The sequence below is a fragment of the Acartia tonsa genome, chromosome 6 (genome assembly GCF_053477335.1).
Source record: "Acartia tonsa isolate MP-2025a chromosome 6, ASM5347733v1, whole genome shotgun sequence".
NCBI lineage: Eukaryota > Metazoa > Arthropoda > Copepoda > Calanoida > Acartiidae > Acartia > Acartia tonsa.
Window position 1 is genome coordinate 46,435,333 of NC_137265.1, and position 24,126 is coordinate 46,459,458.

Below are 24,126 nucleotides of genomic sequence, written 5' to 3' on the forward strand. Positions count from 1 at the left end.
TCAGTAAGATAGTCCACATTCTTTAAACATACAACATTCAATATATTCAGATTCAATAAGATAGTCCACATTCTTTAAACATATAACATTCAATATATTCAGATTCAGTAAGATAGTCCACATTCTTTAAACATATAACATTCAATATATTCAGATTCTGTAAGATAGTCCACATTCTTTAAACATACAACATTGCTAATGCTAAATGCTAAATTCATTAAGATAGTCCACATTCTTTAAACATATAACATTCAATATATTCAGATTCTGTAAGATAGACCAGATCCTTTAAACATACAATATTCATAATATTCAGATTCGGTAAGATAGACAACTTTCTTTAAATATCTTCTAACATTTAATATATTCAGATTTTGTAAGTTAGGCCAGATTCTTTAAGAATCCAGCATTCAATATATTCAGATTATGTAAGATAGGCCAGATTCTTTAAACATACAACATTCAATATATTCAGATTCTGTAAGATAGACCAGATTCTTTAAACATACAATATTCAATATATTCAGATTCTGTAAGGTAGACCAGATTCTTTAAACATAAAATATTCATTATATTCAGATTCGGTAAGATAGACAACATTCTTTAAATATCTTCTAACATTCAATATATTCAGATTTTGTAAGTTAGGCCAGATTCTTTAAGAATCCAACATTTAATATATTCAGATTCAGTAAGATAGGCCAGATTCTTTAAACATACATAATTCAATATATTTAGATTTGATTCTTTAAACATACAACATTCAATATATTCAGATTCTGTTCGATAGACCACATTCTTTTAACATACAACATTCAATATATTCAGATTCTGTAAGATAGTCCACATTCACAGAGAAAGGGGCTAATGAGATGTATATTACATTAGTCCCCAATGTTTTATAATAACTGTTTATTTTTTGTTGGCTCAAGAACTTTGGGGACCGTGGGGAATTTTTATTGGTCAATACCTTAAGTAGAGTGTTCAAACGTTTCAACCATTAATTTTAATCTACTTAACACTGTTAGTTTAATCCATACCAACCAGTAAAGATTTAATTAAAATACCCTTTCTTATAAGAATAGAAAGAACATATACACTAAAAGACGTTTAATGAATCTTACCAAATGCAAACAAAAGTTTTGCGTGCAGTGTAAAACAGTGCAAATAAAATCGCAATGCAAATTTTCATTTTCATATTGTGTGGAATTTTAGATTATCAACACAAATATAAATCATTTTAAAGAGTTAAAGCGGCTCTATAATTATTAAGGGACGTCTGTCAGTATGACTTTATAAAGAGAAAATATTTAAAACAAACATATCAATCAATGTTTAAAGATTTTTATACTGAATCATGCAAAATAATTTTAGAAATTGACTTATAACACCTTGTTTTTAAAACATGTGTAAATTATTTTTAGTAGCTAAGCTACTCTACAATCAACTTTGTATGTCCATCCGTCCATCAGTCCGTCTGTCAGAAATGCTTCAAGAGACAAAATATTTATTAGGTAATGTGGGATTTTTGCATAATCTCTTTCTTTTTCTTTTGTATAACAACGGCCTAATATAACTCAATTTTTCCGTTTGTTCATCCAAGATTTTTGTGCGCTTGGCTTCTAATGGTTAAAATTATGACATTTATTAAAAGATTGTGCCCATATAAGGTAAATTTCATGTTCTAAATGCATGCATGACTGTGTTGGTCTTTTTCATTAATTATTGGCTTTCCAAAATAACGTAAAATCAGCCGTTTTCTAGATTTTACTGGACAAACAGAATCCCAAACACACACCCACATGCTTTATATGTATGATTCGGATATTTTTATTTAAAAAAACTTAACCTCTCTATTTTCGTAGTGCACATTTATGGTTGGCCATAGTTTCCACAAAGCGTCATAATTGCAAATTGCTAACGAGCAATAAATCCAGAGATCTAAAAATATAAGACAGTGGTCAATAAAACAAAAGACTTAGATTAAAATTATTGATGTAAAAGTTAAAACACTTCTACTTTGTATTAACTAATAAAGATTTAATACAAGTCTCCTGGCGTTTTTAAGCCAACGAAAGTACTTGTAAACTTTGGGGTCAAGTGTGATTTATGTTCCAATTTCACCTCCCTCCCTTTGTTTAATAATAATACGCGAAATTGATAATATGAAAATGAGCAGAGGAAGTGATATCCCACCCACATTTATTTTTGCATCGAAGGCATTTTAGAAATGATAAGGGTTACAAAATCAAACGAGGATATGCATTTTTAAAAATAGCATAGCCTTGAAAATTCAATGTTTATATCTATAAATTCTGCAGTGTTTTGACAGTCTACAGTTTATTTGCCCTTTCTCTGTTGTATTTAAGTTTCTAGCAGATGTGCCCCTATCAACTAGGAGGGAGGGCGGGATAGAGTAAAATAGGATAAAACCAATCCTGTACCTATGGGAAGCTTCCCTAAAAATTTGTTATCAGGATCTTAAAATACAAACAAAAAACCTTATTAATTTTATAATAGTATTGTTCTATTCCTAATTTTAGAGTAGCTACGCTACTAAAAGGAAGAACAAGTAACGTACAGGCCCTAATTAAAGAAAAGATTCGCTTTGAAGAAAAAAATTCTTTCGCCCGAAGATTTTTTCGTCATTACTTTTTCTCCTTAGCAAAACTGACAATAGGATCGTGAAAAAATTTCAAAATTTCTCCATTTGAAGCAACGTATATTTGTATCATTGCACTGTGTTCTGCAGAATTGATTTATTATATGTATTGCCTGCATTGGAGGACGTTCCACGTACGACATTTGGTTAAACTATTAGATTTTATTGATTCAACTTTTAAAGTCATTTAGGGTCACCTTCAGGCCGACAATTAGTAACCATCAAACATTTAAAAAATAAATTATAAAGTTTTTTTTACAACTTTATATTAAAAAAAAAACTTTGAAGTACATAGATTTAAATTATCCAATAATAGCTTTTACACTTATTGTACAGTTTTAAAATTGTTAAAAAGTACAGATTTATTTGTTTTTCTTCTAATATTACTTTATAATAAAGTAACAGTATGTCTGTTTGTCTATGTGTATGTAGCTTAAGATATTGCTAACTGCTGGACCGATATTTTTTTACTTTGCACTGAAGCTTCTCATTGGTCTAGTGAAGGTTCTTAACTATTATGGGTTAGGGTTCCGCAACCTCCCAAGTAAAATTGCCCCTGGAAAAAAAAACACCCCGGCCCCCTCTTCCCGAAAAAGTTTCTTTATTAATTGAATTCTTTTAAAACTGAAACAGAACTTGGATGGTCGACTTACCCCCTTCCTGGCCCCTTACCTAAAGTGCTTCTTGTAGTGTATTGTATATTGTAAGATTGGTAAAAAATTAGAAACATAAACATAATTAAAATAGATTAAAATCACTGATAAATGTCCCCCTCCTTGGACCCAGACTTTAAATAAAATAATTGATCTAATTCTTCATGGGAAACAAATAGCAAATATTTGCCCCTCATATAATTTTTCTGGATATTTTTCTATACAAAATTAAAGGTCATTTTAAGGATTTTTCTTGGTAATATGGCTGTTTTAGAGACTTTACACCATACAGACACACATCCAATTACTTTAAAATACAAAATATGCATATAAAATTAGCCTTGTTAAAAAATGTAAAAAGTGTAAAAAATCATTATTTCAAACTTAACAAATTATCATTATTTTTAACCCAAAATTTTCTTTAGAATGGGCAGTTTTCATTGTTTAAGAAAGGACACGGACATAGTTATATTTACTTGATGGACTTTTTAAATTCAATTTAAAAAATCTCATTTCTTTCTCTTGTATAGACCGAAGCAAAATAGCTTTAAAATCCAATTAAAAACCAATAATAAAAAATCTAGGTTTACTTTTTGGCGAATTCATTTTTAACTTTTTTTCTACAAATGAATATGCTAGCTAATTAAAAGTTTTTAGGTTACTTATCTCTATTTAGTTTTGACCCTGAATTAGACAAGGCTTGTCTTTTATATGTGAAAGAGTTTACACTAAAATAAATGAAGTTTTTAACCTAAAAAAATTTTTTTAAACATGTTAAAATAATGTTTTTTAAGGACAGCTATTTAAGTTCAAGTAGCAGGATGTTTGTCTGTTTGTGTCTGAAGATTTTGTGCATTTTAAGGGAGATAAGTCAACTCTAGACAAAAATTAATAGTAAAATATAATTGCTGATGAATTGCCACAAAAATTGAGAAGTTAATTTAAAATGAAATAGAGAAGTAAGGATGTGTAAACAATTCATCTTGTTGGCCCTTTAATTAACCCCTTGAAACAGGGATCAATAGTTTTTTTTTTTACAAAAAAAGAGTAGCAATCAAGGAGCTTTTATTTTTTCAAACGAATATTACTGTTGGATTTTTGTAAAAACTTCATCAAATTTTCACTTGTTATAACTAATCTGCAGTTAATCTATGAAGTAATTGGATGTCTATCTGTCAAAGAAGTAGAATTTTTTAGTGTCTGTTTGTTGGCATTTTTCATCATATATCAATTTTAAGAGAGTATTTACCCCTTGAAGCATGTGGAGAGATTTAGTATGGAATTAAAAAGAAGAGGATTTTTTATCTTCCGTGCAATTACCTAAAATCACCACAGTATCCCGTTTTTGTAGTCTGATACCCACAGGGATATAAGGATAGACAATTACCTAAAATCACCACAGTATCCTACTTTTGTAGTCTTAATACCCACAGGGATACAGGGATAGACAATTACCTAAAATCACCACAGTATCCCGTTTTTGTAGTCTGATACTCACAGGGATATAAGGATACATAATTACCTAAAATCACCACTGTGTCTTGCGTTTGTAGTCTGATACATACAGTGTTCCAGGGATAGACAATTACCTAAAATCACCACAGTATCCAGTTTTTGTAGTCTGATACCCACAGGGATATGAGGATAGACAATTACCTAAAATCACCACAGTATCCTGTTCTTGTAGTCTGATACCCACAGGGATATAGAGATAGACAATTACCTAAAATCACCACAGTATCCTGTTTTTGTAGTCTGATACCACAGGGATATAGGGATAGACTATTACTTAAAATCACCACAGTATCCTGCTATTGTAGTCTGATACCCACATGGATATAGGGATAGATAATTACCTAAAATCACCACAGTATCCTGGTTTTGTAGTCTGATACATACAGGGATATAGGGATAGACAATTACCTAAAATCACCACAGTATCTTGCTTTTGAAGTCTGATACCCACAGGGAAACATGGACAGACAAGTAGCTAAAATCACCACAGTATCCTGTCTTGTGGTCTGATACCCACAGGAATATAGGGATAGACAATTACCTAAAATCACCACAGTATCCTACTTTTGTAGTCTGATACCAACAGGGATACAGGGATAGACAATTACCTAAAATCACCACAGTATCCTGCTATTGTAGTCTGATACCCACAGGGATATAAGGATAGACAATTACCTATAATCACAGAATCCTTTATTGTAGTCTGATACCCACAGGGATATAGGGATAGACAATTACCTAAAATCACCACAGTATCCTGTTTTTGTAGTCTGATACATGTACAGAAATGCAGGGATAGGCAATTGGGAGACAAAATATCATTCCTCCAATTATATCTTTTTTTATGATAGACTAGCGGCTACTCCTCCTAGAGGCCTCTTGTGGCACTTTAAATGTTTTTTTCTTCAAATAATACCTATCTAATTTCGATTTTTTGTGATTTCTCTTGGGAGGGGTGTGGTACCCTCCCCCAATATAGTTATTTCCCGGGACCTATGAGAAGCTACCCTGTTAAGGAGAATCCGATCGGTTCAGCAGTAAGTGAGATCCTTCGTTACAAACAAACAGCCAGACAGACATCGTTCTAGTTTGTATTATAGATAGAATACAAATTTACCTTCCTCAAATTGTTTTATAGAAAGATAATTTTCTTTTCATTCAGGATAAAGATTAATTTAATTGCCAATAGACTTTTCTCTTAAAACGTGAATATTTGTTTAATAGGTAAGGTAGATTAAATCTTCATTGGTGTTATAAAATAGAATACCTATAAAAAGGAAGATTTTTCGAATTTTTAATTTTAACAAGAGGGCTAGCTAATTACATTTCAAGGGGAGTGATAAAGGGTAAGAGAGGAAAGAAAAAAGACACACCATTATAAAGACATAACGAGAAGTTTTGCTTTAAAAAAAATAGTTTTTTGTTGAAATTTAAAATCCATCTATCAAAGAAATTAAATTGACCTTTAATTCTTGAAAATCTACACAAGCGTTAGATTCAAAGAAAGTTCTTGAAAAGAAAAAAAGAAAGAAAGATAAGGCCTTCTTTGTTCTTATTTATCTAATATATATCTATCCCCACTTTTATGTTCTCTTTAATGTGAGAAATAAAAGCTGATTTATATGTAAAATCTGTGTAAAAATTATCATTAGCAAAAGATTAACTAGAACAAAGAGTTTAATTTAAAGCAGGACTTTTGTAAATATTTTCAAAAGCGTAGCTACTCTTTTATCTGAGTTGTACGTAAGACCCTTTAGACGCCTGGCTCCTTATAGTGTAGATGTATATACAGATAACTACCTGCCCCTCTTTACCAAGGATCTTTTTCGTCTTCCAGCAAATTGTTTTCTGCTAATTTCTGTGTTGATATTCCCGGCACTATTGGTAATTTCAAAGACCCAATTGAGAGTCGGCACAAGGTCCTTGGGATTGGGACATACAGTTAGTTAACCCCTTCCCCCTCTAGTGTTTTACTCTAATGAACTGAATTTAAATAATTATTGGTACAAAGTATATTGTTTCTGCTTTTTAGCGTATACTAACTTGATACATCGGTTTTAAACAAAAACAAAAAATGTAAACAATATTGTCTTTGGATGTTATTATCCTTGTTTTTATATCAAATTTAAAAAGTAAATGTAATAAAAATTCCAAGTTTAAAATGTTTATGACAAGTATTCCAATTAAGCTTGTGTATAAAATTTTATATACAATATAAATAAATATTAAATATATACTTCCCCCCCTCTAACACTAAACCTATTAATTTTATAGCTGAATTTAAGGGTATTCGATTAAGTTAGCTAAAGAACCTGTTTTGTTTAATAAAAGTAGGAATAAGACAACATTTTTTAAATATTATCGTACTTATGAAAAGAAGGGGTTTTAATCATGATTGGGTTGTACCAACTAGCAGTACCTTAACTTTTCCACCAATAATTTTCAATGTACAGGAGTAGTTTTGTTTGTTATTTGGGTTTGCATCAAATTATCCTCCATTGTCTTATCCCCTTATGATCCCTGATTTCAAAAGACCTTTAAAACCTTATTGAAAACTGTGCGAAATTGATAGACCTCCCCTTGTTGTTTGAGATTGTCTATTACATTTTATTTGGCAATATCAATTTTATAAAATTTGTTTCTATGTGCATAGAGATACATTCTTATTTTAAAACAACTAAATTGCTAGGTATTAAAATTGAATATTTCCTATAATTATCTAGGTTTTATATCTTAATCAAAATTTAAGTTAAAAACTTTGGGTACCAGTATGATTTGCAATCCAATGTAATTCCTTAAAGGACTCCTTATTTTATATACCAAACAAGGATGGTAATATACTCATTAAAATCGAAATCAATCAATACAGGAAATTATTATTTTTATCCAGCCTTGTACTTTAAAATAACAGAATTAAAATATCTGAAGAAATCTATCATATAGAAATTCATTCTTTTGGTTTGCTTGGACTTTGGGTACTATACCTAATGCAACTTTGCCTATATTGGTTATGTTAAAAACTTTCTTTATTTAACATTTATCTTTGTTTAGGCATTGGAGGATTTCCTGTGGCAGTCCAGCGACCTGCTGGACAGGCTTGAGGACATGCGGGAGGACCTGAACCACAACGATTTTGCCGATGATGTGAATGGCGCCAAGAAGGGGATGGATCTCCACAACGAGGCCAAGAAGAGGATCCATAAGATGCCTGTGGAGACTATTGACTCCATGGGACAAAGATTGCTTCAAAGGTGGGTGGCTTTGTAGTTTAGTGTTAAAGGCAGTTTGCCTCAAGGGCCTAATTCTTTTAAAAATGAAAATAATATAGGGAGGAAGTTTTTACCTTGGTTAGGTTAGGTTATAATAGTGCAGGGAAATCCTGCAGGGTTAGGGCACAGTAGATATGGGCCTCGCAGGAAAAAAACTCACGTATCTTTTTTTCAATTTATTTAATAGATATTGGGGGAGGGGTTCTGTAATATTTTATCTTTCGTTGACCTATTTCTATATCCTTGAGCATGCTAAATGACTGATGAATAATTATTAAGATAAACAAAATGTATTTCATCCATAAACACTAGATAAAATCAGAGAGAGATGGGACAATGGGCTGTTAATTATACGTTTACAATAATGTTTGCTTATTCGTTGGCTTAACAACTTTGTGGACTTTAGTGCTTTTTGATTGGATGATTCATAAAGTTGAGTTTATAAACGTTTCACCCACTAATTTTAATCTTAAGAAATGGTAATTTTGTATATCATCATTGTGGTTGTACATCAATTTATCGGCCATTGTCTTATCCCTTTAGATACCTGAGATAAAATAATGACCATGACACTATTAGTATTTATAACTAACTTTTAAATTAAAATGGATGGACAAGTTTATAGAGCTGATGTCCTAAAATAGAGGGAGTGGGAAAGAAAAAGAGATGATTTAGATAATAGAATTTCACGAAAACCTTTACATATCAATATATATGAATTTCTGTCGTGGCGTTGCTTTGCCGATAGATTGACGGACCAAGTAAGTTGTACACTGGATGCTCTATTTTAAGGGTATCTACAAAATTAATTAGCATTCTTAAATAGCTTTACAGATTGACTGACATATAAAGTAAATTATAGAGTAGCTTTGAAAAAAAAATGAGTATATGTAATTTTTTTTTACTATTATCCTTAACCTTTAAATAATATAAATCATGCTATAAACATCACAAAATGATGCAATGAACAATTTTTACATTCATAAATATCATGTCATAAAAAACATTATTTGCAATTTTTTGAGAAGTAGTGAAGCTACTCTGTATGTATGTGTGTTGCAGTTGGTCTCTTCTTCCCGAGATATCTCCCTCCCATTTCTTAGTGTCAATTGGTTTCATCGTAATCGCCATCGCCCATCTCCTACTTCATTTAGACCTTCCTTTCAGGGAGAGAGGGCCATTGGACTGTCAATTACACTGGTACCCAAAGTTTTACAATCTCACTTATTCGTTCGGGTAAATACTTTGGGTACTTAATTTAATTTTGATTGGTTGGTTCAAGGCCCAAACATTTCAACCAATAATAGTTTGATTTACTTAATAGGTAACTTTGTCTATAATCATTGGGTATGTATGTAATGTTATTTATCGTCCATTGTTCTATTCCATAATATCTCTTTCACCTTTTATTGTCCAACACTTTATATTGGATGAAATCGTCCTTGTTAGTAAAGTTATGAGTTAAAAATGTGTGACCTCATGGTGAAATGGTCATAAAATTTATGTAAACTTGGCTAAAAGTTATTTGTTAGGCATTCTAAACAGTTTTGGGCATGTGCCGAAAAAATGCTTAAAGTAGTAAAGATTTTTGTCTGTCCGATTGAGTTCTCCAAATCACGGTATCTTTACATAGCCACGTGGATGGTTTTAAACTATTTTCAAATGTCCTTTCTCTTCCATAAATTACACTGGTACCCAAAGTTTTATACCTAACCACTTTTTCTTATTCGATGACTCAAAACTTTGGGTAATCTAATAGAAATTTGATTGTCTGGTTCCAAATTAACAGTATCAAACTTTAACCAGTGATTTTAATTTATACAATGGGTAATTTTTGTCAGTTGTGATATACATCAATTTATTGTCCATTGTCTTATCCCTTAAGATCCCTGATATATATTTAGTGTCATGCCTAATGTTTTTAAAACCGTGAGAAGAGGAGAATATAAAGTTTAAATAACCTAATCTTTCTAACACAGGGATAAAGAAAAACTTTTTTTTTTAAAGTTAGGTTTGGTGGTGATATTAAACTGTAAATCAAATTGGTACTTAAAGTTTTATGACTGCGTAATCTTATTTGTTGGCTTAAAAACTTGTGATTTGTTGGATTTAAACCATTAGTGCCAAAGCTTTTAACCAATAATTTAATCTAAAAAAACGGGTAATTTTGTTTATCATCATTGATACTAACAAAAAACTGATCTCTATACGCCTGAATATCCCAGACTCCCCCATCCCTCCTGGGATCTTTCCTCCTTTACTCATACAACTAAATTATGCATTCAGGGGTGAAGTAATAGGTTTTTAAAGTCTCCCTTTAGTGTCCCTTAAGATCCTGAAAACGACTTCATCGGTAGATTTTTGTAAAAGTTTCATGGTAAACTACAATCTTTATTAAAGAAAATAAGCCATTTCCCCTCTAGTTGAGTAACCAAGAGATTTTGAAAAAAAAGTTGCTAGAATTAAATAAATATAATTGTTTAAATCAATACAGGCCTAATTGAGGTACATTGCTCTCACTCAAGCATATTTCTGGACCACCGAAACTCATTTAAACCATTATTAAATGTTGATAAATAAACCACTTTTCTTTTTAGTCGTTGGGAAGGGGGAATTCTAAACCTGCGGAGCCTTTACATAACCTAACTTAAAACAAGCCCAATAAATCAGTTTTTTTCCTTCAGGAAGGAAAGAAATATTTATTTTCCATCAAGTTTACATATTCCTTCACCCTTAGAATTTTTACAACTACCAATTTCTAGCCATTTAAATTGTTTACAACTCAAACGTCAACATATAAAAACTATGTATTAACATAATATATCAGGACTCGCAGCCGCAGCTGTATTTAGCCGTCTATTAGAAGCCGCGGACAGGCATCCACTTTTTTTGACAAACCACAAACGCCATTTGGGTTTATAAACAGTAGCCGTAAAAAAAACGATTGTTATTATTCTGACATTTAGTGCCGCTTCAATATACTACCAAACTATCTTATTCTTTTTTTATTTCATGTAAAAAAAACTTATTATTGTCGGTCTTTTAATGCAACGTCGTAGCACTTCACTAAAGTATGTCCGTTAGTCATTACAGTATCTATGCAGTCTTAATTCAAAATATACAATGATACCTTTTATTGTTAAAGCGCTACTTTTGGACAAAACATTTTTTTTTTACTTTTTTAGTAGGAAGTACTGAAAATGACATAATTCTCAGGGATCTTAAGAGACAAGACAACAGACGATAAATTGATAAACACTCTCTAATTAGTAGTAAAGTTTTAAACACTGTTTAACCCAATAAATAATTCTTCAGTTTCCCTAAAAAGAGAAAACGCATTCTCATAAAACTTTGGGTACTAGTATAATCACTAGTCCAATGTCCTCTCCCTCATCACTGAAATGACCATATCTGCGACAATTATGAACTAATTGGGCCCCTGTATAGTTGAGATAATTAGGAATTTTTTAGTTGCGGAATTTTTTATACGTGATATTATTTGTCCAAGGCCTTTATTATTAACTAGGCAAATCCAAAAAAATTTAGAGGCTTTTTCTCCAAGTTCAGAGCTGGGATCAAATCCCCCCCCCCCCAAATATTTTTAAATGAATTGAAAGAAGGGGTGGGGGGGTTAAGTTTTTCTTTGAAAGGCCTAACCTCTCTGGGGGCTATACCTTCGTTTCCCTAATCCTGCGGGGCCACCCTGTATCCATTAAAATCTAACCTGACCTAACCTAAAGTAATAAACTAACACACAAATATTCGCCACCGTAGTGTCAATTTATATCCAAATAAGGAGGGAGGGGAGGGTCTATGCTCAACTAGGAACTTTGCGGGAATATGCCTATTTGTTTCAGGTCTTTATTATTAACAAGTCAAATTTTAAGAATTTTATGGTCGGAAATTTAGCAATTTTAATTATTGCGATTTTAAATTTTGATATGCGTATCTTTTCAAAATATTTATCCTTGATATTCTAAAAGCAAGGCATTTCTACGATAAGAGTTTGTCCGTCAATGATGGAAAGCTCTGATTTTTACTTTAGGCATGTCAGAATTGCCCTATCAATTTCAATCTTTACATACTGATTCCTGTATTAGTTAGGTAGAATTAAGCTAGAAAGCATACCTGGTTTTGCAAAATTTTAAAAATAATGGAGTATTAAGGGGGGGTTTTTTAATGCAACCATCTCGTAATCAGTGATTAAATGGCACTTAGAATTCGAATTTCGATCAGAAATTTTGCATGAATAATCCTTGGTAGGTCTATTTTCCCTAAATCGAACAAAAAGTTGGAAAAGTAACGGCAGGCGGCTCAGCCGTTTAGCCGTATTTTGCCTATTTTCAGGGCAAATTCATCATTAATTACGTAGAAATCAACTTTTTAAAACATATTTTTGGTTTAATTCATGTTAAATGATAGCAATAACCAATTTTTAAATTTTTAGTACCAACAGCTACCAGCTAGAACCGTTTGATAAGGTTTTTGAGTGAGAAAAGGTATTATGTGAAAATAGGTTTCGTGACTTTTTTGCTCTTAAGATAGTAATAAAATGGCAAAACAGCTGAGCCGCCAGCCGTTAGCTGTTACTTTTCCAACTTTTTGTTCGATTTAGGGAAAATAGACCCACCAAGGATTATTCATGCAAAATTTCTGATCGAAATTCGAATTCTAAGTGCCATTTAATCATTGATTACGAGATGGTTGCATTAAAAACCCCCCCCTTACTGGGATGATAAGGCACAATGTTATTAGCAAAGTATTTCTATAATCAAGTCTTCAGATGAAAGTATGCCCATACAAGTATCCTGTATCTAAAAATATTTGAACAATATCACGGAAATTTTTAAACTTAATTTGTTCTTTATTCTGACAATCTTTTTTGTTAATGGATATTGTCATCCTTGTTCTTTAAGTTTTCTTTGATTTTCTTAATAATTTCATAGTTATGAAATAAGTCTATTTAATTTTGAAGCGTGGTAATTAACAATAATGCCTTTCATTGCAGTGATCTTCAGGGATAAGACAATGTAATATTAATTAATATACAGTTCAATGATAATAAACAAATTTAGATATAAATTATGGGTTGAAAAGTTTGGACACAGACAGTTTTTTGGCCAACTAAAGAGAAAATATGGTTATAAAACTTTGGGTACCAGTATTATTTACAATCCAATTTCTTCTCCCTCCCTCCCTTCTTTCTTTCTCTTTCTTTCATTGTATATCGGATGAATAAATAAAATAAACATTGTTTAAAATAAACAGGAAGACTGGAACACTTTCTAAACTCTTTCAGGAATAAACTGAAAACTAATATAAGGAAAAATACCCTAATAATAAAACTATTGATTTTTAAAGTAAACTAGCTGATGCATAAACTCAAAGACTAAAATTAAATGGATAAAATAGCCTAAACTATGTGAAGCTTTCCTAAAACAAAGAACTCAATCGGTTCAGTGGTTAGACCTTGTAGGATAAACCAAAAAAAAACCTTACTACTTTTTTATCATATGATATGCTGCTGATTTTTAATCAGCATAATATCAAACAAAGTTACTTTTACCTCAATTTCTTGATTTGTAGGTCACTAAGTGGTCAGCTGAATTTGAGTTTCCGATTGTGTACATAGTTTCCTCATCCTATCTCAATATTTTATTAATGTACTACTAGCTAAAAAAGCTTCAAACTTCCAAAACAAATCAAAATTTTAAAAATTTAAATTTTGAATGTATAATGTACAAATCGCTTTGTAAATGTTAGGGAACAAATGTGTAATCAATTTTCAGTTGACTCACTAAGTAAGTAATTGGGATAAACAAATAAAGCTTTTGTAAGTTTATATCTTAGCTTAGTCATTCATTTCAAAATACAACAATTTTCTTCATTTAAACTTTCTTCAATTATTTTCATAGTTTTTAATTAGGGAAGCCTCACAAATAAACTTTCTCTAATATTTCTTGAAAAATAATGGAATAATGAAGGGAGTGTGGGGAAAATTTAAGGTATTTTTAATAAATTTTGATTAGTTTATACAAACTAGCCGTGTCCAAACTTTTCAACCAATATTTTTGATCTACTTAAGGGGTAATTTTGTTTATTATTATTACTATAAATGTTAAATTAGTTTGCTTTAAGGTCTTATCCCTTATAAACTCTACTATTAGTAAAGAAACTTTGCTTGAAATAAGAAAGTGCTATACAGGCAAGGGTGATCTATAGAGTAGATCTTCTACTAATAATGAGCAAAGTCGATATGGCGATTATCTACTTATCTGCTAAACTAGCTAATTACTCTAAAATATTGTCCTCAATTTGTGTTTGTGTGTGAGATGTGTGTGTGTGTGTGTGTGTGTGTGTGTGTGTGTGTGTGTGTGTGTGTGTGTGTGTGTGTGTAATGAGATACAATGTTGACAGTCTTAATGCAAAGTTAAGATAAACATTTAACAATTAAAAACCACTTTTGGCTTCTCCCCCATTTTTTTTCCACAATGGTACCTTAGCCCATAAACATGTGCCACTCAATTAGAAATCCCTTTGAAGGGCAGGGATCTTAATGGATAGGACAATGGATGATAAATTGTTGCACACATTGTACCAACCAATCAAGATTTGATAAAAGTTTATGAGCCAGCAAATAAGATAACTTTTTGATAAAACTTTGGTGCTACTGTAATTTACAGTACTATATCCCCTTCTTCCTTGCCTTTTGGTATTAGAATCTTAGATTTAAATGATATACATATGGTTAAACCAATTTGTGAAAAATTAGAATAATAGGTAACACAAAAAGTTACCACTATACAGATAAAACTGATTTTTGGCTAACGTCTGTGTTTTATAGATAAAAAGGAATGGCTAATTTTGTATTATTTAAAGATAACCATTTTTCTTTCAATATTTTCTGGCTTCTAAAATGAAGAAGAAAAAAGTGTGGGGGGGGGGGGGAGGGGAGATTGATCCAATTCATATTGTTTTATTTTTATCATGTGGTTTTTAAAATAAAAGTTTGGTTCAAGAAAGGTAAACATTTCGACAGCTTAATAAGAAAATTTAATAAAGACTTTGTGATATAACCTATAGATTGTAAAAATGCCAGCTGCTTCCTAAAAGTATGCTGTTTCTACGATTGAGTTATCATGACAAGCTAATAGTTTAAGATAGATATTAGCAAAGAATTTGTCTGAAACTAAATCCAACTTGCATATTGTTTAACTATTTGTAATCAGGGCTCTAGAGATTGGTAAATAGAAGATAGATTAATCATAAAATTAAAGTAAATTTTGATGCTTTCCCTCAAAAAGCCTACTTATCACTGAACCCCCTCCCACTATTTATACTCGAATGGTCACTTTTATGGAAACAGCCTATTTTTTGTTTGTTTGAAGTTCTTAATGTGCATTGTTATATATTCTACCTGTTTTTGAGCCAAGACATTATCTAACTCTTAATATATTTAGGTTATCAACCTGTCAATCTGGTATCAGTAATGGCACTGGAACCTGTATAATATGGGTTCTATGCTGGAAAAGGCACTCAGAGGGAAACTGTTAAATTTATATTTTGAATTGTGTATGTTCTATTTGTTTTTCGGCCAAAACATTCCCTAACTCTTAATTTGTTTAGGTTATCAACATGTGAATCTGGTAACAGTTATGACTCTGGCTACAGTGGACGGGATTCAACTGCTTCCAACATGACCCTAAATCCTGATATACAGGTATGTGGAGTATTTTTTTACTGAGGGGGGGGGGCATACTTAAGTTTATCAAATAATCCCAATACTTGTAATATTAGAGAATGGGGGGGGAGGGGGGGAGAAGAATATCCAAAAATTAAGTTAGTTTTAGGATTTGTTTCTAAACAAGAAATTTAAATAGTTCCTATTTATGATTTGAAATGAAAAAGATTCTAGATACCTAGTGATTTAAAAATACGTTTTACTTTTTTTTTGTGGGGGGAGAGAGAGAGGAATTAAACTTTACTTATCCTAATTAATTTTAAGGTGGCCATCCCTCAGATCATGCAACTGCTAGACCAGGTGCACAGCGGGCAGCAGCAGCTGCTACAGCTGTGGCAGCTAAAGAGAAACAAGCTGGACCAGTGTCTGCAACTTAGGATGTTCGAACAGGATTGTGAAAAAGTAAGAAAAGCTTTTTAGCAGCGCATGATTAATATATGGTCGTACGTCTGTCCGTCAGAACGTTCGTCAATGACTTACATATACATTAGATGTTTTCCGATGATTTTGATAAAGTTCTTTCTCGTATTCATTCGAATCCGGTGGATAGGAACCGGTTCTCATCCATACGAAAAAACTATGTCTAGCATCGTATTATATCCAGCTTTCTACGAATATATAAATGTACAATCATAAGATTAAAACAAGTTTTTTTAATTGTACATTCTATATCCGTGGAAAGCCGATTATAATACGATGCGAGAAATAACTATTGTATCTACTTTTCTTTTAAATTAATATTATGATAGGTATAGTTAGTTTTCAATTTGTAAAGATTGTCAGGGGAAGAAAGGTAATTTACATAAGTCCCCAAAGTTTTATACACACATTCTCTATATAATTGGCTTTAGAAGTAGATTTGATTGGTTTGTGAAAACCAACAGTGTGAAAGAGGACTATCCACAAACCAGAGCAGGTGATTCTAAGCATCTTCCAGCATTGACCCATAATATTTTTTTAGGGAATATACTAGGTTTATGTTTAATATTTGCTTTATCGACTAAAAAGTTAGGTTTTATATGAAAAAAAACTTTGAAATGTAAATCAATTTTTAAAGCAATGTCATCAAATGCTTTGTTGAGTTCAAAGTACTGTATAAAATAACAATGCAGAAAAAGTTACCAACCCTTTTTCTAAATATACATTTTTAATCACAATAATATACTTTTGTGTCAAAGCTTTTAAACCACAGTTTGATTTCATCAAAACATTCGATGATATTGAACCAAACAATGCTTAACATTTCAAAGTTTTTTTTTTCATATAAAACTATGGTGAAACCTAACTTTTTAGTCGATAAAGAAAATATTAAACATAAACTTAGTATATTTACTAAAAAATACTATGGGTCAATGCTGGAAGATGCATAGAATCACTTACTCTTGTTCGTGGATAGTCCTCTTTTACCAAAAACTAAAGCTATGGAAGATTTTATTTCCATTATATTTATCATCCATTGTCTTATCACTTAATATCCGTGGAACATTGTACTTCGCTCACATAATATGATAAATAGCTCATTTGTGATAATATAATATCTTTAAGTGTGTGTGTGTGTGTGTGTGTGTGTGTGTGTGTGTGTGTGTGTAGGGAGGAGATATTGGACTGAAAATCACATTGGTACCCAAAGTTATCATATTTTTTACCTCAAAACTTTGGGTACTTAGTTAAATTTAGGTGGCTAGTTGGAAAATGGTAGTTTCCAAGCTTTTATACCAATGATTTCAGGGGGTAATTTTTGTTTATCATTACTGGTGATTTGTATCAACTTATCATACATTGTCTTATCCCTTAAGATCCCTGGTATGTGTGTGTGAGAGTGTGTGTGTGTGTGTGTTTGATAAGTCCTAATGAAATTACTTCTCACTTACCATTATTCTGTCTAGTTAGGGGGATAGATACATTTTACCCATTAACATATAGTTGTTTGGGAAATTACAATCCTTATACTAAAGTAACAGGGTGTCTGTCTTTGTGTATGTTTGTACCAAAGGATCTCGCTAACCGCTGAACCGATCGGGTTCTCCTTAACAGGGTAGCTTTTTATAGGTCCCGGGAAGGTTTATAACTATTTTCTTGGAGGATGGGACAACCCCCACCCAAAAAAAAAATTTAAATTTTTTTTTCACTAAAATTAAAAATAAGGGGGGGGGGGACCCCCCCCAAAAAAAATTCGACCCCCCCCCTGCTTAAGTGCCCCCTAGAGGCCTCTAGGGGCGTAGCCGCTAGTTTTAGATAAATGATAAAGAGGCTTATTTGGAAAGTAGATGTAGTTGTAGAGCAGTTGTTTATTTGTCATAAGAAAAGAAACAGACAGAATATGTGATAAATCATAAAAGAATAACATTAATGTCTTTTTAATCATTACTGACAGACCAAAGAACCAAGTAAATTAAAGGATCTACTGCAGTTCACGGTAAAATATTGCTGGTAACGAATATTGCCAAAAATCTATGAATTTTAAAGGCTGCTAGCTGCCAAACGGCTGAACGCACACCATTTTAGGCGGTATAAGAAGGCCTACAAATAATTTGGAATAGCCAAGATCCAATGTTGCACAGGGAAAGCTTCACTGAAGAAAAAACGCGTAAAATAGGCCTTTTTCGCGCATTTCTCTGCACTGCGACATAATTATAATATTCGTTACCAGCAATATTTTATCTGAACTGCAGTAGATCCCAATTAAATACTAAATGAGTTATTTGTACAGGGATTCTTTACAAAGAAATTAATCTATTTATCCTAAATAGCAGACGAAATAATCATATTTCTTCCATAGACTTACGGCCTACAGAAAAAGTGAATTATTGAGAAGTTTAGCTACTAAACAAAATTATGATAAAGCTTCAGTTTTAACCTTTCTTGGTTATAATAGTGTTGTTATTAGATGAAATATAGTTTGACCTCTTCATTTGTCTAGATCTTTACCTTTGTTTCTTCGTTCGTTGTAGTCATAATATTAGAATAGAGAAAATAAGCTATCTTAAATATTCTATTGAAATTTTATTTACACCTCCAATGCTGATAAGCAAATCACCCCTATTGGTGAAAAAAAGATTTAGTCGAAACATTTGGACACTACTAGTTTGGCATGTATCAATCAAAAAAACAATAAAAGTACCCAAAGTTTAAGCCATGGTCGTTATATAACTTTGGGTACCAGTGTAATTAACAAAACATTCATATTTTGCTAACCTAAAAATTAGGTTTATTTCTGACCTAACTTGTAAATAATGAAAATAATCTATCTACAGATCATCATTTGTTTACATTTACTACAAATTATGGCATCAGCCAATGCACTCCCCCCCCCCCCCTCATCTTTAGGGATACAGAGATAGGGTATTTGTCGATAAATTTAACTCTCGTTAAAATCTTGGCCCCAAGTAGCTAGAAAATTTCGTGGAGACAGAAGGTGCAGCGGTAGTTAATTTTTCATTTTGCATTGTCCTATCCCTTCTCATCCTTAAAGTTCAGAAACTTCACGTGTACTTAGTTTATGTTTAAGATTATGAAAGCGAAATTTGGACGTTTTTCTATTGTAGAGCTGCTTTGTATCATGATATCTTAATACAAAGATTAATACTGATTAGACGATTCTAACATGATTTCATGCTTTTAGATGTTTGACTGGATCTACTCGAACCGCGAGGTATTCCGCACCAACTACGTGGAGATCGGGAAGAACCACAAGGAGGCGCAGGCCCTGCAAGAACAACATAACCAGTTTACCACAGCTTCTAATGTAAGTAGATTTATTTTTCTTCAAACGAGGTTTCGTGAGTTTTTATAAATAAATATTTTGGAAGGTTGCGTGATTATATTTAATATTTATTTGTAATTAAATATTCGTCTCTAAGTCTAAAGCATAGCTTTGAATGAGGCAAGTTTTAGTCTGTTTTTATAAAATTTCCGCCTCAAATATTAGTCTAAAGTAAAGTATGGTGTAGAAATTTAAGAAATAATATTTAACCCGCAAGAAATTAATTTTCTATTAAATTGATTTATGGGGAAGTATAATTAACAAACATTAATCATAATAATACAAAGATTTACAAGGTGGCTTACCAACAAACAAAATCTAATCCAAAATACATTATTTTCGTTTAGCATAATAGTATACTTTTAGAAAGCAATAAACTTCTTTAACAAAGGGGCTGCTAAACTCCTAAAGGCCTATAAGGGAGATAAAAGGGGGGGGGGGGGAGGGGGAAGCTGACCCTCTAACATTTGGTTTAAAAATTTGGTTGCTGATATGACCCATAAAAGGACCAGATCTCCAGCGGTTTTTGAGATTTTTACGGACAATAAAAAATTCTGTTTTAAATAATAACATAATTTATTTAATTGTTCTCTAGTTGATGATAAATAATACTCTATTTTCATTTCAAATTACCTACGGTTTTATAAAAACGCTTGAAAGATTTATTTGCAAGCACATATGCTAACAATATCTGTAATAAGACCATATTAAACTAATTTGGCCTGAAAAAAAAGAAATTTTATCTAAATAAAAGAGACCAGTTGTTTAAGGGACTATTTTATTAAACAAGGATTTTGCGGGCGGCTGCGGCTGTCGGCGGATGGCTGCTGTTACGAATTTTTGATAGACTTTAGTCAAAATTGTGGTCCGAACGGCCATGGTGAACCCTTACCAACCCCCTGGCCCCCATCTTGCGGAAATTGATCAAAAATAAAATAATTGTCCTGATAAAAAAACATAATGAACCTTTTGCACCAATTAAAAAAAAGTTAATTCTATTGACCCCTAGGACATCTGAAGCAAAGAAGTATTATGGTGAATGTATGTCTATCTGTTTGTAAATTTGCGTTTCTTCGTCATATTTCTTCAGATTTTAAGTTTCTTTTGGTTAAAAGTAATTCTAATGGGATTTTATTTTTGTACATGCAAGGATAACTAGGTTGCTAACATGTAAATTATTAGTTGGTCAGTTTATTAATCTAGTGGTAGGGGAGGGGATTGGGTAAGTGGGTTGGATCGTTATTTTAGCCCGCTGCGAGTTTCGCTTTGTTAGATAACATAAAAATCTGAGGTAACGTTCAAGTAATGATATATCTACCTATCTATATTTGACAATTACTTTTTCATTAAAAAACTAATCTTTTTTTAGAATGTGTATGTGAATATAAGTAGAATACTGACTGCAGCTGGCAAACTAATAGAAGGAGGACACTACGCTGCTCAACATGTCAGGTAATAACAACCAGCAGACAATAGATATAGAAAGCCTAGATGGCTAATTACGTACTTGGACCAATAGGAACAAAGTGTAGGAAGAACCTGACCACATTATGGGTTAGAAAGTATACACAGTTAGTTTTTCGTTTCATTAATAAGAATGGGCTATAAAAGATTTCTTAGGATAAAGCTTTGCTCTGTAAAATTATTTCATCTTAAATTTCTTTGCTTTTGTGGGATTGCATTACTTTTTACCTTTTTTGTGTCTGTTTGGTTATCTCGAGTAATAAATCTTTTGAACAGAATTAGATGCATTACTTAAAAAAGCCAAGGGGGGGGGGGAAGTTTTGACACATTTGCGTAAACAGGGAGCATAGGCTTTATCTTTGGACTGAGAGGATAGGTTATTAGGGATAAAATCATTCTTACATGATGAATTTTCACAAGTTTTAAGATTTTATGGATAGGCCTCCAGGTTCCGGAGCTCCAGGCCTCCAGGTCCTCTCTGTACAGGTAAAAATGAAAAAAAAATTTTTTTTGAAGAGTTAGAAGTCAACTTATGAAACAAAATTTGCATTTTTTCTTTAAATATGTGAATAACATTCAAAAATATGCATATTTTGTTTCATAGGTTGACTTCTAACTCTTAAAAAAAAAATTAATTTTTTTAATTTTTACCTGTACAGAGAGGACCTGGAGGCCTGGAGCTCCGGAACCTGGAGGCCTATCCAAAAAATCTTAAAACTTGGGAAAATTCATCATATAAGAATGATTTTATCCCTAATAACCTATCCTCTCAGTCCAAAGATAAAGCCTATGCTCCCTGTTTACGCAAATGTGTCAAAACTTCCCCCCCCCCCTTATTCAATTAATTCTATTTGAATCCTGTTATTTCTGTAATCATTTTCAATTTCATTGAATATAAAGTAGATGTTTAATTGTTTACCTGACTTTAGGTCTGTTGCCAGCCGGCTGGATGGAACCTGGAAGGGCTTTGCCAGCGGTCTGGATGAAAGAACAACAGTCCTGGCACTTTCTGTTCTGTTTCATCAGAAAGCTGAAACTGTAAGTATCTATTAGCTACTTCTTCACCCCTTGCTTCTAGGGGTATTGATTTTGTTTTGTCTCTTGCATCTTAATTTATACTTCTTTATTTATACTTATATTATGCTTCCGAAAGTGATTTATTGATTGCAGTATTTATAGATTCTGGAACTATGTTTTGAATATCTGTCTACTCAACTACGAAAATATTCCTATAATCATCCATCTATCTACCTAACTATCCATCTAACTATTTTTCTATCTATTAAACTAACTATCTATCCATCTTCCCGAAATCAAATTATCTATCTAAATATTATGTTTAAAATGTGACATCCAGTCTGTATCTAGTGATATTACTCTGTTGGAACTATCTATCTATCTATCTATCTAGTATGTCGAGAGTTTTGCTGGTTGGTCAAAAAAGTGTGACATCCAGGCTGTATCTAGTGACATTACTGTTTTGCAACTATATATCTATCTATCTATCTATCTATCTAGTATGTTGAGAGTGTTGCTGGTTGGTCAGGAAAGTGTGACATCCAGGCTGTATCTAGTGACTAACTGTGTTGGAACTATATATCTATCTTTCTACCTATCTATCTATCTATCTATTTATCTATCTAACTATCTATCTATCTATCTAACTATCTATCTATCTATATAGTATGTTGAGAGTGTTGCTGGTTGGTCAGGAAAGTGTGACATCCAGGCTGTATCCAGTGATATTACTGTGTTGGAACTATATATCTATCTTTCTACCTATCTATCTATCTATTTATCTATCTAACTATCTATCTATCTATATAGTATGTTGAGAGTGTTGCTGGTTGGTCAGGAAAGTGTGACATCCAGGCTGTATCCAGTGACATTACTGCGTTGGAACTAGATATCTATCTATCTATCCATCCATCCATCTATCTTTCTATCTATCTATCTAATTATCTATCTATCTAACTATCTATCTAGTATGTTGAGAGTGTTGCTGGTTGGTCAGGAAAGTGTGACATCCAGGCTGTATCCAGTGACATTACTGTTCTGGAACAGTCCATCCACAATCACCAGAGCCTCTATGAAACCATGTGCCAGGCTTATACTGAGGTATGTAATACATTATAGTATAGAGTAGCGCCGCTGCCTTATAACTAGGGCTTGTCAAATCGAGTCCGTTTGAATGTAAGAAACGACTTAGCAAATAGATTTTATCAGGGAACTTAAGGGATAAGACAAAGGACGAGAAATTAATTTCTATTTCCTATGATATAATTATTGGTTGAAAAGTTTAAACACTGCCAGTATGATTCATTGTATTATGTCCCCTTTCACCCTTCTTTTATAAGATTGTTTAAAGCTGCCAATTAGATTCGTTTTTAATAATATATTTTATGTGGCCTTGTTATTTCATACATTTTGTGATCTAATATAAACATTGATTTAGGTTCACTCTACTAGTAAGAAGCTATTATACCAGTTAGACCATTTAGTTCAAGTATCTTCACAATCGGTTCAGGAATCTCCAAATAAGAAACATGTAAGTTTTTTTTCTCATAATAAATTAATATACTGTTTATTCAACGGTTTTAAAAGGTTGCGTGACTAAGTTTTGTGATTTAAAAAAGGTCGTCTTAATTGTAATTATGATAAAAACAAAATACTTTTATAACCAGTTCTTTAGCTGTTAGTTATAGTTACTTGTTCGTTCATCCATTTCAGAGTAAATACAGCATAATTTGCCTTGTAAAGCAACGATTTTTACTTATTAATATTTATAATTTTATTGGCAATAAAATAAAATTCTTATTTTTTAGGATCCAAGATCTCAAAAAGCTGACCCTAGTGCTGATTATAAAGAGGTGATTTTTTAATTTTACCTCGATAGTTTTTCATTATAAACATAGAAACAAACTTCTAATTTTTCCTGTTATTTAAGATGTTTAATATTAAAGGGTGCTAGCAAAGTGCTGTTAATAATCTATTAGGTATTAATAAATCAACACAAACACCCTATTATTGAATATATTTTTCTATATTTGCTATATTCT

The 24,126-nt window shown here is 32.0% G+C and overlaps 1 protein-coding gene across 4 annotated transcripts in view; it reads left to right on the plus strand.

Moving 5' to 3' along the window:
* The window catches only part of trio (trio Rho guanine nucleotide exchange factor), a 453,505-nt gene that overhangs the window by 232,545 nt on the left and 196,834 nt on the right, over window positions 1-24,126 (plus strand). For all 4 annotated transcript variants that reach the window (XM_080165076.1, XM_080165074.1, XM_080165075.1 and 1 more), the window contains exons 6-14: window positions 7,882-8,081; window positions 15,726-15,819; window positions 16,105-16,242; window positions 19,463-19,585; window positions 20,973-21,055; window positions 21,997-22,105; window positions 23,054-23,185; window positions 23,523-23,615; window positions 23,893-23,937. In XM_080165076.1, coding sequence (XP_080021202.1) covers window positions 7,882-8,081; window positions 15,726-15,819; window positions 16,105-16,242; window positions 19,463-19,585; window positions 20,973-21,055; window positions 21,997-22,105; window positions 23,054-23,185; window positions 23,523-23,615; window positions 23,893-23,937 — 1,017 coding nt within the window. The remainder of the gene's footprint in view (window positions 1-7,881; window positions 8,082-15,725; window positions 15,820-16,104; window positions 16,243-19,462; window positions 19,586-20,972; window positions 21,056-21,996; window positions 22,106-23,053; window positions 23,186-23,522; window positions 23,616-23,892; window positions 23,938-24,126) is intronic.